Genomic DNA, 12,753 nt, shown 5'->3' with positions numbered 1-12,753 from the left:
TGTGTATATGCAAAACCAGTGCCTTTTTTTCCCTGTCCCTGAAAAACCAGTTCCTTTTTTAACCTGTCCCAGCTGGAAAGTTGAGATGTGACAAATGAATGAGATGCAAAGGGGGGCACAGTTTGGATCGAAAGTAACATGCACATGTACACATGCCTGAGTGATGAGGGCACAGGCAAAGAGAACCAAGAGTTCCTACCTTGTGTGGCCAAAACACTCATACAGACTAAGCGTACAGCTGCACAAGTATAAGAAGTAAGAATTTTCTCTTGTTCCAAGTAATGCTATCAAGATCTCTATTCTAATTCATGATGGCACAGCAAAGTCTGAGACAATATGAATCTGGAAATTTTAAGGCAAAATAATGTTTTAGGTATTAGGACCTTGACTGCCTGACCTACTTTATGTGGTACGTGTTTTAAAGAATAACCAACTTGCTTTATATATCTCATGATCCCTTGAGCTTGCAGAAGTGACTCAAAGATGAGTCTCTACGTTGGCTGTGCCAGAATTTCAGCATTGCATTTTGCACCCACTCACTGCATTCACCACTACTCCAAATTCTTCTAAGTGTTAAAATTAGCTTTCAGTAGCTTTTGCTTAACACTTTCTGCCCCAACTTCTCACACATGTTGCTTCATGCTTGTGACCCTTCCTTTGAAAAGCCACAATGCTCTCACACTTGGGATTTTAAACTCAGTAAGGATCAAAGTGCTGCCCATGATGCGACCAGTTTCCTCCATGCTGGCCAGGTCACAGCTTTGCTGCTTCTGAATCTGGACTGATGCCAGTAAAGGCTGTAAACATGCTGAGTGAAACCCTACCTTTGAACTCCTACCTTAATTTATTAAATAGCTTGATACTAATATGCTTTTATCAGATAGCTAGCTTATCTCATATTTGTTTCTGGTGCAAAATAATCCCAAGAGGTACTGCTTTAAGCACAGGCAGAACTGCTTCTCTGAAGTGATGCTCAATCCAGGAAACTAACTTTCCAAAAGTAATAAATTATTGAGGGAGAAAGCAAACGACGATCAACTCTCTACACATAGCAGCCTTAGGAACACGTCAAAAAATCAATTGCTTCTCAGATCTCCTTCTAGCTTATGGTCAAGGAACACGCTGTGCAGCTGTGCCGATGCTGCAATTCTCTGGGAAGAATTTTGAGGTTTCCTGAGCACTGACTCATCACCTCCTCATTTCCCCCTCCCAAGAATCACTAAAAGATAGACATCAATCTGTAAGTGGGATGTATTTATGCAGTTCTTAAAAACTATATCAAATGGGAATATAACTATAGAAAAAAAGAATACAGCTAACAAAAAAGGTTTCAATTAAGATGATAGAAGCATTTCTTTCCAATTGTGTATAACGTTTGATTTGTATTCAAGAACTGGATTTTGAAAATTGATAATGTTACAAGGTTCTCCATTACTGTTGAACAAGACAGTCTGCTTCATTAGATCCAGAATTACTCATTAAGGGGGGCTTTCTAGACTTCTCCCTCTAAGTATCTTTATCGCCTTATTTCCTACACATTGAAAAGAAAGCTATTGTGGAAGCTCTGCTTTGAATTAACATTTATTCCATGAATACTGTAAACTGGGGAAAAGACATGAAAAAGGCAGAATCAAATTGACTTTTGTTATTGCCTTACTGAAAATCCATCTTTCTTTTGGGCTTGTCAATCTTATTCTTATCAGTTCACAGTAAGAGTGGAGCAGTAATACTTTGGGGAAAAAAAGTGACAAATATTGGAATTCCTTGTTGTAAGTGATGTAAAAGGTTAAAAGTGTGAAAGTATTACTAAACATCCTGAATGTTATTTAGAAGTAGCAGAGTCTCACAAATATGAAGACAATCTATATCCTTTCAGTTAAAATAGTTAAGAAATCCTCTTTATCCATACGCCTCCTTCTACTGCCTCTTACCCATGCCATTCAAGTACTTAGCAGTGAAAAATAACGCTAGTGAAAGCAAAACAAACCAGATACTTTACAAACATCTCATCTGTTGCAGAGCACCTTTATGTCCCTGTACTCCCAAGGTCTCTCATACTCTTTCATACGCTTCTGGGATTAAAGTTACTGCTTTCTTTCTGAGGCACATACGCATGTCTCAAAATAAACACTGTTAGGGGACTGAAAAACCTTTTAAAACTGCTTTTAAAATTAATGAAAATTAAAAATAGTTTCTTAATAGTGACAGTTTGAGCTAGTGCACTGACATAATAGCAGTGTAGTAAAGCTTTCAGAATGAATTCAGGTGAACAATTAAGACCTTTTTTCCTGGTATCTGTCAGTTCTCAAGAAGTGATTTTAGACAACTCTGTACAATTCAAGCAAGTGGACAACCTTGTCAAGAACTTTTCTTAAAAAGATAATTTTTAGTAATGTGACCATGGGTCTCTTCCAATGAGTGTGCAATACATTAAATAAAGCATTACATCTGCAAGTGAATTAACAGATGAAAACAAATTTAACAATAAGTACAAATATTTATGTTGTGGGGGGAAAAGGCAGAAAGAAATCTAATGTGACTGAGTAGTATAAAATAAGACAAGTTATGAAAGAACCCTTTAAAAACTTCCCATGTTTTGTATTAAAGGATTGTCTTTTTTTTTGTTGCAGCTTTTCAAGAAAACTCCATGTAGAATTAAACTGTCTTTAACTGATCCAGTGATAAATAACACTACTCTGTTCTGAGTTAGTCTAACAGACTGCAGGCGAATGCTCAGAAAAAAAGCAATTAACAAAGGCTGCTTTCATTCTAAAGTCCTGAGGATTTTCTGGTCTGTAGCATTTGCCTAAGCACAGGCTATATATCCACAGATGCTCATTAAGAGGTGTTTTGTGTCTGGAAAGAAAGTTGGGGGGATACATTTGTCAACCTCTGATCATTATCCTGAAATGGAGAAGGGTTGAGAAGTGTACAGGAAATGAAAAGAAAGCAAAGAGTTTCCTGTGAGAAAACTTTTTTTCAAGTCAGCTCACTTGTATATTAGAGAAGTTACTACCTTTTGATGTATTTTCTTCAGTGTGACTTCAGGTATGGTTACAACCTACTTCTCAAAACAACCTGGTAGGGAAATAAACATGCATGTTTGGGGTAATATGATCGTCTTTGAACTTCTCTCCCAATCCTCTCAGCTCCAAGTAGAGCTTCTGTTTAGGAAACTTGATATGAAGCTTCTTCAGCAAGTAAAAAGTGATTTACTATTTAGACCAAAATCCTCCCTGCTAAAAATAAAGTTGGGCACAGACAAGAAATATCCATCCTGCTGGGGTTGTTCTGAAAGTGTAACACAATATTTGGTTCATAGGTGCCAACTCACAAGAGAAGTAACTTTGTAACAGTAACAAAGCAAATAAGCTGAAAACCAGCACCATCTTGGGAAGCTTCTAGCAATCTAAATGCATCTAGAACTCCTTGAAAAATAATCAATAAGTATAACTTCTGTAAGAATAAAGGCAACATGGAAAAAAATCCTAATACATTCAAGCAAAAGGTGTGTAGTGGGTTTACATGGCAATGTTTTGGTAGCAGGGGGCCATAGGGGTGGCTTCTGTGAGAAGGATCTAGAAGCTGCCCTATGTTAGTTAAGGGCCCCACTGCTGACCAGAGCTGAGCCAATAAGTAATGATGTTTTGCACCTCTGTGAGAGCATATTTAAGACAGAAAAAAAACACGCTGCGCCACACAGCAGCTGGGAGAGTGAGAAGAGTGAGGAACGGCCTTGCAGGCGCCAAGGTCAGTGCAGAAGGAGGGGGAGAGGTGCTCCAGGCGCCGGAGCAGAAGTCCCCTGCAGCCTGCGGTGAGGACCATGGTGAAGCAGGCTGTCCCCCTGCAGCCCATGGAGTACCACGGTGGAGCAGGGTTCCACCCTGCAGCCTGTGGAGGAGACCACGGTGGAGCAGGTGGACCTGCACCGACGGAGGCTGCGGCCTGTGGAAGACCCCTGCCGGAGCAGATTCCGGGCCGGACCTGTAGCCCGTGGAGAGGAGACCACGCAGGAGCAGGTGACCTGGCAGGAGCTGCTGCCCGTGGGGGATCCAGGTTGGAGCAGTTTGCTCCTGAGGGATGGACCCCTTGGTACGGACCCATATCTCGAGCAGTTCTTGAAGAGCTGCTGCCTGTGGGCAGCCCACGCCAGATCAGTTCAGCAAGGACTGCATCCCGTGGGAGGGACCCCACAGCACAGGGGACAAGAGTGACTGAGAAGGAGCGGCGGAGAAGCAGCGCTATAGACTGACCATAACCCCCGTTCCCCCATTCTCCTGCACCACTCAGGGGGAGGAGGTGGAAGAGGGTGGATGGGGGGGAAGGTGCTTTTGGTTTCTTTCCTTTGTTTCTCGCTTCTCTAGCTTGTTAGTAATAGGCAATAAATCTTACTATCTCCCTATGCTGAGTCTGTGTTGCCCGTCACGATAATTACTGTGTGATTTCCCTGTCCTTATCTCAACCCTTGAGCCCTTTTCATCATATTTTCTCCCCATTCCTCTTTGAGGAGGGGGAGTGAGAGCATGGTTATGGTGGAGCTCGGCTGCCCACCTGAGTAAAACCACCACAAGGTGTTACATTAATTTAAAATTACCCTTTATTTTTCACAAGATTTTCCAACATGTGCATTTTGGCACTGTAGACTTCGAGATAGTTTGCTTCAAGTTTCTTTAAATTACAAACAGTAGATACAGCAGGAATATTTTAAATGTATTTCTTTAAAATAAACGGCAAGTTAAGACCCTTAGGTTTAAAAGGGACTTCCACAATTTTCCTGATACAAAATTCAAGTAACTTTAAATACGAGTAGAAAATTGTCTTTATAAAAGATCCTGCTATTAAAATTTACCATCACTGCGAAAATAAATTTCTAGCATCAGTTGGGTTCAATTACACACTTAGAAAAATAACTATTTTAAGTGAAGGTCACTTGGTGAAGAAAAGTAAATTTTTAACAGGTTGAGTTCTTAAAACAAATGATAAAACCATTTTTCTTAGCTAAATTATTTAATCATTACTCCATCTCTGCATTTTTTTCCCTAAAGATGCACATTTCAGTACTTTAAGAAAACAGGCTACTGAGATGTTTTCCCTTAAATATATATACCAGTCTCTGGAATTATTGCTTAACCCCAATAAATGCATATGACATTCACTTTGTTTTTAGGCTGTGCTTTTTAATTAGTTGGTACCAAATATACACACTACACAATTTTAAATGTGTCACTTGAATAAAAACACAAGTTTCAGATAATTTTGCATCTAGGATTTTTTCCAAAATAGAAACAGATTCATTGTAAAATGCTTTTCCATTTTTCCTCCTCACCTACTCTTTAAGACAGCAAAATGGAAAAATAAGCAGGACATGTTTACTTTGTGACTCAAGGCTCAGAGCAGATATTGAGAAATTTAAAAACTTTGTTATTTAGCCCAAAGTAACCCTGCTGTCTAGGAACAGTAACTTAATTTCTTGTATCACCATCTTCCAGAAGAAAACTATAAATAAATGTTTAGGTAAAGAATCAAACACTGGTGTTGAAGAGGGCAAAATGAAATTATGGGTCAATAAACGATACTGCAATGTATCTCGTGCCATTCAAGATAGGAAGTCCTTCATGTAAATGAGTAAGTCTTCCTGGGTGCATGAAGCTCCATCCTTTCCTGGGTGACTCAATGGAGCAGTTGTACCTAAGAAATTTACATCCACCTCCCTGTAGCAAAAAAACAAAACCAACACCACACTTATTTATCATTACTTGTTTTATATGAATGAACAGGTTATTTATATTTATCCACAATTTAAAATATACTATTAATAGCCTATGATTAATAATAAATTTGTTTTTTTTTGTTTAAACTATCCATACTATGAATATTGTTCAAATTACACCATCTTCAAAGCAACACGTAACAGGCAAGCTTTAGCAATAATTAAGACTCCCCCTTGCTTTACTTTAGCATTCCCTGGATACCAACTCATTCAAGCTGCACCTCTGAGAAACAGATTTTCAGTAACATTACTGCAGATGATACAGAATAGCAAACCAATGTTCATAGGTCCTGTTCTAGAACTGCATCTCTATCCAGGAAAGCACGTAAACACTGCTAATTAAATAAATCAATCTAGCTGTTGATTTCAAACTGAAGCACTATTTTCTAAAGGAATACATTTGAGAAACATACGTATGGGTGTTAAGTGCAAATGATACAGGACACAGCCTTATAATGGTTAGGTTTCCCTACCAGTCAAAGCTGGATGTTATTGTTACTGCCCTGTCTCCATTTCCTGAGGGCTGTTTTATTTGAATAAGTATCATAGCAAAAAATAATTTATCGGGGGGGGGGGGGGGGGCGCGCGCGCGGGGGAGTAAGAAAGTAGTACAGTTGAAGATTTTGGTTTTGTGGCTGACCTGAAGAATTTTTTAAAAAAGAAAAAACTAAAGAAAAGCCACTTAAGAGAACTTGGTACTATTTAAAAAAGCTTGAAAAAAATTGTATTTCACTACATTAAGCGTTTCAAAAGTGTTAAAAGTGAACAGTTTTTATTAAACTCCTTTCCTCCACCATCTAAAGCCATTTTGACCAATTCAACTTTAGTGCATTAACAGGCATAGATCCCACAACAGAGGAAAATTAGTTCTCATCAAAACCACCAAGAAATAAAATATCTCGGCTTGTGTTGCACATCTTTTCCCCTTCAACACAGCCTTTCCCTTTCAACACAGCTTTTCAGTATGTCCATTTGGGCTCTACTATGAAAACAATATTAGACACTCCAAGAATGACATTTTTTAAATTCAGTAAGTTTGTTGCCAACTTACTTGAAAATCCTCTCCTACTTTGTTGAGTGCAATATTGATTGTGAATGTAGAGGAGTCGTGATGAGGTCTGAGTGACCGCTGTCTGTCAGGGCTGTATTTTACAACAAAATTCAATAAAGCATATCCCTGAAACAAAATATATAGTCAGACTTCAACATGCAAACTTCCAAGTCACACATAAGGTTGTTTTTTGTTGCTGTTTTTTGTTTCTCCATTTGAAGCTGAGTTAACACCACAATATTCATCTATAACTACTGCTACGCCACTTGTAAACATGCCGATCAACCTAAACAGGATACACTCATTAAAATACTTAGAATTAGTAATTGCATTTAGAGATTATCTGCAATACTTTTAAATACATACCTTGGTATAATAGCCAGCAAATACTTTTAGTGTCACTGGTGCAATAAACTCTCTTATGAAATGCAGCCATTCATTATCCAGTCCGATTTGCTTCATATGAATATCATCGGTTGGGACATTTTCATAACCTCCAGAAATACGGCTGTCCTAATGAAAACACCATAAATAGTCTTGAAATATGGGCATGGAATGCTTCTGGCACTTCCACAAACATTCATGATTCTGCAGAACCGCAAAACTGCAACAGAGCAGTGCTTTACTGGGCATATCTAAGCTTAACATACAGTAATCTCACAGCTAACTGCTGTGAGAAAAATTGCTGAAGTATCAATGATCAAGAATGATGTTTTTTTTTTAAGAAGGTGAGTCAGTATTTGGATGTTCTGCCCGTAAATAAGAGTTTCACTAGGGAACTGGTTTTAATTATTGAGATGTAGATGCAAAAAGTTAGATCAGATCAGAGCACAGGCCCCAGCTGTCATGATAATAAATATGGTAAAATAATTTTAAGAAAAAAGCATTTTTAAAAGACTTTCTAGAGGCTGCAACCTGCAGTAAAATCATGACTGCAACATATCTCCTTTGCAAGCATTTGTGAAATTAACAAACCTGTCTGTTTTTAGAACTTGGATTTAAGCAGTAGTTATGAATACTTTGAACTTGGTGCAAATACAAACACAGTATCTCCTAACACCTGTGGGTAACCACTTAGGGGGGCAAGTCTGACAAATCAGGATTTATGAGGTGAATGAGTAAAACTTCTCTGAACAGTTATCAAAGATCAGCCCTGGATAACTGCTGGATAACTACTACAGCTGCTGCAGCACTATTAAAGTCTGAATTTGTTACTTCAAGGCTAATTGAGGAATGTCTCAAAAACTACTGAACAAGCTACATAGTAGACAAAACTAGACATTTTTATACCATGCAGCAGATGTCTCAGGTCATTAGCATTTGTTGGAAAGTTTGTTTATTGCAGTACACTGTGACTTATTATAAATGTATTCTCTTAATAATGTTTATGTAGGCTGACACTTACTTGGTGTTTTCCGCCAGACCATTGTCCAAAATGTTCCATTTCTTCTACCAATTCATCACAGGCCGTGTCAGAAAATATGGGAAACCAAAAAACATCTGGACATGGCTACGAAAACACAAAATCTACATTCGTCTCTTTTAGTGGAGTTAAGTTACAACAGTTACCTTTTATTTTCAGCTGTAAAACCAACTCATGCCAACAACACTTTCACTTTTTTGGTCACTAAAGAATATCAGCCATTCTCTTCTGAGCCATAATTCAGATCTATTTAAATAATCAAGTTTTGTCTTGGTCCACAAGTGTATTTTCACAGAATGAAGCAAAAGCTATGAGCTACCTTGGAAGTTGTGACTCAGCTTTAACAGCTGCGTCAGTGTACCCAAATATTCTGTGTCTTGGTTGGTCTAATAGCCTGAGTCTTCTACATAAGAACTATTAAGAAAAACCTGTTTCAAAATTAACATGATTTCAAATACAAAAGCAATTTATCCCAGCTTTTTAATGAAGCCAAGTTTATTAAAACACTGTGCCTAATTTTCACAAAAATAGTCATCCAACACTGGTAAACAACTATCTTAAAAGCACTGTGTCCAGATCAGTTACATGAAAGCAAGCAGACAGACAGACAGGAAAAAACACTTAGTATCCAGCAAAAGGCTTCATCTCGGGTTGATGGTTACCAGATCTTATAGAATCCATACGGAAATGCAAACCCCAAGGAAAGCATCTGTAAGAGCTTGACTTTACCAGATACTAAAACCACAACAATCTTACAAAAATTTTATTAGGTCTTTTGCTAGTGGTACTAGCTCGCCCAACTAAACAAACTACAATTTTATTTTGGAGAAGGCTCTACTTCTACAATTACATTATTCTGAACAATCTAACAAATTTTTCTGGACTTCTCTCATCTCAATTTTCACAGTGACAGAAATTTAGTAGTGGTCCAAAACCTCAAACTGTTCAGCCACACACCAAAGCAACATTTGCATGGAAACAGCTACTATAATGCCAACTTATTATCAGTCAATCCCAAAAATAAGACGAGCACTCTTTGTCTAACAATAGTTATACCCACCTGTTCTACTATATTATCCGTGAAGATCTTTGAATAGTTGGGATTTATGTAGGTTTCCTTCCAGTCCTGGAAAGAATGATTTTAGAAGATTAAGAATTAATCTATTCTTTAAGTGGTAGAAAAAAGAATCATTTGTGCTCTGTTCATGTGCTTTGCTGAAAGCACAATTTCTTATAATCACAGAAGAAATGAATTTCATCATGTCTAAATCATGAATCCACAGCCTACATCAGGGCCATATCTCCAACTCCTTACTGCAGTCATCAGCATCAACTTATTGTCATCAAATGGGTGGTAGAGAACACCATTAAATATACAACCAATATTTAGTGCACAATAAGCAAATGTTTTCTGCGTAGTCTTTAAGTCCCAAGTACTTTACAATACATTATCTTTATATTTTAAAAAATGTTTAATCAATAATTAGATGCATACCACAGGATTTTCAAATATCTGCCAGAGGTCATTGTTATAGTGGGAGGTATTGTAATTGGCTGTGGAAATAAGTCTTCCAAATTCATGTCTGTTGGTGATGTACATGAAAACACCCTACACCAAAACAGAAAATGTCATTAGCAAAACCGTCCATCTTAGCAAAATACTTGACTCTAATCAAAAACTTGATTTCTTGTTTACAAGCATTGGATTGAATATATCTTTCAAGCAAGTTAAACAAAGACATTCATAATGCAAAAACATACAGAAAGGAGAAAACAGAAAAGATTGTTTTCCAGAAAACCTAAGCAGCCACACCAGAAGTATGTTCTCAAACTGAAGATATCCATACAAAAAAAGAAATCAATATCTAAGCTTTAGTTTCTAACTAAAAAACAAAAGAACAAGCTAAACAAAGTCCTAATGGAAATCAGAACAAGAAACATTATTTCAGAGTATTCACTATACGATCCTTCTGGTGAATTGGCCTGAAATAAAAAAAGGTATTGGCAAATACAGCACAAGAATACTCAGATCAGGGTGCAAAATAGCTGAGCACTTTCAAATATTATCCCCTTAGTAAACATTGGAAAAATATGTACAAAATATGAAGTGTGGTAATACAGTTTTATTATTAAACTGTTAACAGAAGATATTAAAAACTCCCTTGATTAGCAATGGTAGCAGAAAATATTTTAAAAAAGAAATTGATTATTCATTAAGTTTACTGTTTTTCAGACTTAAATCTCATTTCAGAAGCATTTGTGACCTAGATTTGCAGTAAATGAAGGCATTCCCATTCTGATATTGTTATTTCTTGGATATTATTTCTATGTTTTTGTCTGAAAAAGAGTTAAATTGTTAGAATGATAATGATTGTTAAATACATGCCCTATTTTGGGCACCTATCAAATCATAAAATAGCTGCAGCAGGGAGAATAAGGAGGGTCTGGCTCAAGAAAAACAGCTTAAAATGACACTGATTTCACAGCTACCCTGGGTTCATGGAGGAGCCCTGGCTGACCTCGTAGGGATTTTAGCTTTATTCCTTTCTAGGCCTGCTGAAACAATTTTAGCTGCTAGAACACAGTTTCAGCATGTCATGACCCCAGGAGCACTGAGAAACCGTCCTGGGGAAATAACTAGCCTAAATCATTTGGAGCTGGTCGTGAAGAACCTGTGCTGTTGCAAATTGGAACCTTACAAGACTGAAGAGAAAGCTGTAGTGATATTTTATGAAGAGTAAGTGGACAGAGGAAAATGATCTTCCTTTGGTAGAATAGCACTGCATGTAATAAGAACTAACAAATAAAAAAATAAATCAACACCTTTGGGGGTCTGAGCATATGGAATGCTTCCGAAGAAGGGGAGTCTTTTTCCCTTTGTAAAGTCTAAAATGAAGGAGAATCATCACATCAGTTTTCCGATACAGTTTCTTTCTCTTTGACCGAGTACTACTAGGTTTCCACAGTTACAATAGGGAAATAGCAGCCTTTGATCAAAAGCTGATATGCCTTTACAGACAACATGCATCTCCAAGCAAAGCTCAACGTACAAGTCAAAGCTGTTTCCACCAGCCCCTTCTTATCTGCTGCAATACAAAAACAAGCATGTACCAAACCATCTTACAGCACAGACTGGGAAAGAAGAAAAAGCGATTTTCTGATGAGCCAGTCAGATTAGTTGAACGAGCGCATGGGAAGCACAGGTCTGCAATAACTGATGCTGAGAAGGTTTGAATACAAGAGAATTGGATGGGGAGGTTCCAAGGAATCAGCACAAACAAAGGAAATCATGCCTTGTTATGAGGGGATAAAAAAAATTAATACTTGCCAACTTTTCTTGTTCAATTCAGCAAAATTATTTTTCAATGCTATAGTGTCTGGAAATAGGTCTGGTTTAGCTTGTATTTGTTTCTGTGCTGAAACTAGTGTAAATATCAGTAGAAATGTGGATTTACATACTCATTTTTACAGTACAAGTTAAGTTTCTCTCATTACTTACAAGTTTAATGGAAGTAACAAATTTCTGATACAGTTTTAATCAAACCTTGAAAAATTAGTAATTCACATCCTCTAAGAAGATTCCTACAATTTCACGTATCGCTCAGGTTTTTTTATACCAACATTGTCCATTATTGGTTTAAAAATGTATCAACTTATAAAATTGCAGAATATTCCAACTTAGTCTTCTAGAATTTTCATATTCTATCAGAATGTGCATAGTAAAGATCTATGTGCATTAATAAATTTGAAGTCATACACAGCAGAGAAGTTGAGTCGTCTTTCCTCCTGTTGAGGTTCCACCACCAAGGAAGGTCTTAACCTCAATAGGAAGTTTCAGTATGTTTAAATAAATCAAAACCACCACATAGCCAGTGCACTGCCACCGGAAAAACGTCCGATCTGTTCTTCTCAACAATTAAAAAAGATACACCTAAAATGTTCTATGTCACAAAAATTGGCCAGTACTTTGAATTAGAAGTAAAAATTTTAAAACCAAAATCAATTAATTGAAGCAGTCAAGTGTAGCATGACACAAAGAAGCCTGTGTGCATTTAAAAGCAAGCTGTTATAGATACACCTTACCATTTCCCTGGCGTTCCTACAGAAAGCCATATCAGGATCCAACTTATCACGTGTGAAGTAGTTCTTCTCTTTCATCTCTGATCTGAGGGTTTGTCCCTTAATCAAGTATATATTTGCCATATATGGAATATTCCATACTCCTCTGTAAAAAAAGCAAGTAACTCATTTCATAATAATTCAGGAGTTGGACTCGATCCTCATGGGTCCCTTCCAACTTGGGATATTCTATGATTCTAATTTGTTGTCTATTCTACTAAATCAGCATCTCTGTATTTGCTGATAAGACAAAGCAAGTTTCAAGGCAATGAAGCTGAAACATTCCCAAGACATCTGAAAAATTACAGCTGGACATCGAGAAGTCACATCTCAAATGTGGGCGTAGGCAGTAATTCAAAGTATTGTCATAAAAAATAAAAAGGTCAAGTT

General features: G+C 37.3%; 1 protein-coding gene across 3 annotated transcripts in view; it reads right to left on the bottom strand.

The window, feature by feature from the left end:
- Positions 1 to 4,579: 4,579 nt before the first annotated feature.
- The window catches only part of PLOD2 (procollagen-lysine,2-oxoglutarate 5-dioxygenase 2), a 50,073-nt gene continuing 41,899 nt past the window's right edge, over positions 4,580 to 12,753 (bottom strand). For 2 of the 3 annotated variants that reach the window (XM_083848761.1, XM_083848759.1), the window contains exons 13-20: positions 12,328 to 12,469; positions 11,068 to 11,130; positions 9,740 to 9,853; positions 9,305 to 9,370; positions 8,227 to 8,331; positions 7,188 to 7,334; positions 6,822 to 6,947; positions 4,580 to 5,711 (exon numbers count right to left, since the gene is read on the bottom strand). In XM_083848761.1, coding sequence (XP_083704887.1) covers positions 5,556 to 5,711; positions 6,822 to 6,947; positions 7,188 to 7,334; positions 8,227 to 8,331; positions 9,305 to 9,370; positions 9,740 to 9,853; positions 11,068 to 11,130; positions 12,328 to 12,469 — 919 coding nt within the window. In that variant the 3' untranslated portion in view covers positions 4,580 to 5,555. The remainder of the gene's footprint in view (positions 5,712 to 6,821; positions 6,948 to 7,187; positions 7,335 to 8,226; positions 8,332 to 9,304; positions 9,371 to 9,739; positions 9,854 to 11,067; positions 11,131 to 12,327; positions 12,470 to 12,753) is intronic. The other variant, XM_083848760.1, reaches the window with a different exon arrangement.

This window comes from Anser anser, assembly GCF_964211835.1.
Source record: "Anser anser genome assembly, chromosome: 9".
NCBI lineage: Eukaryota > Metazoa > Chordata > Aves > Anseriformes > Anatidae > Anser > Anser anser.
This window is presented reverse-complemented; position numbering and strand designations above follow the sequence as displayed.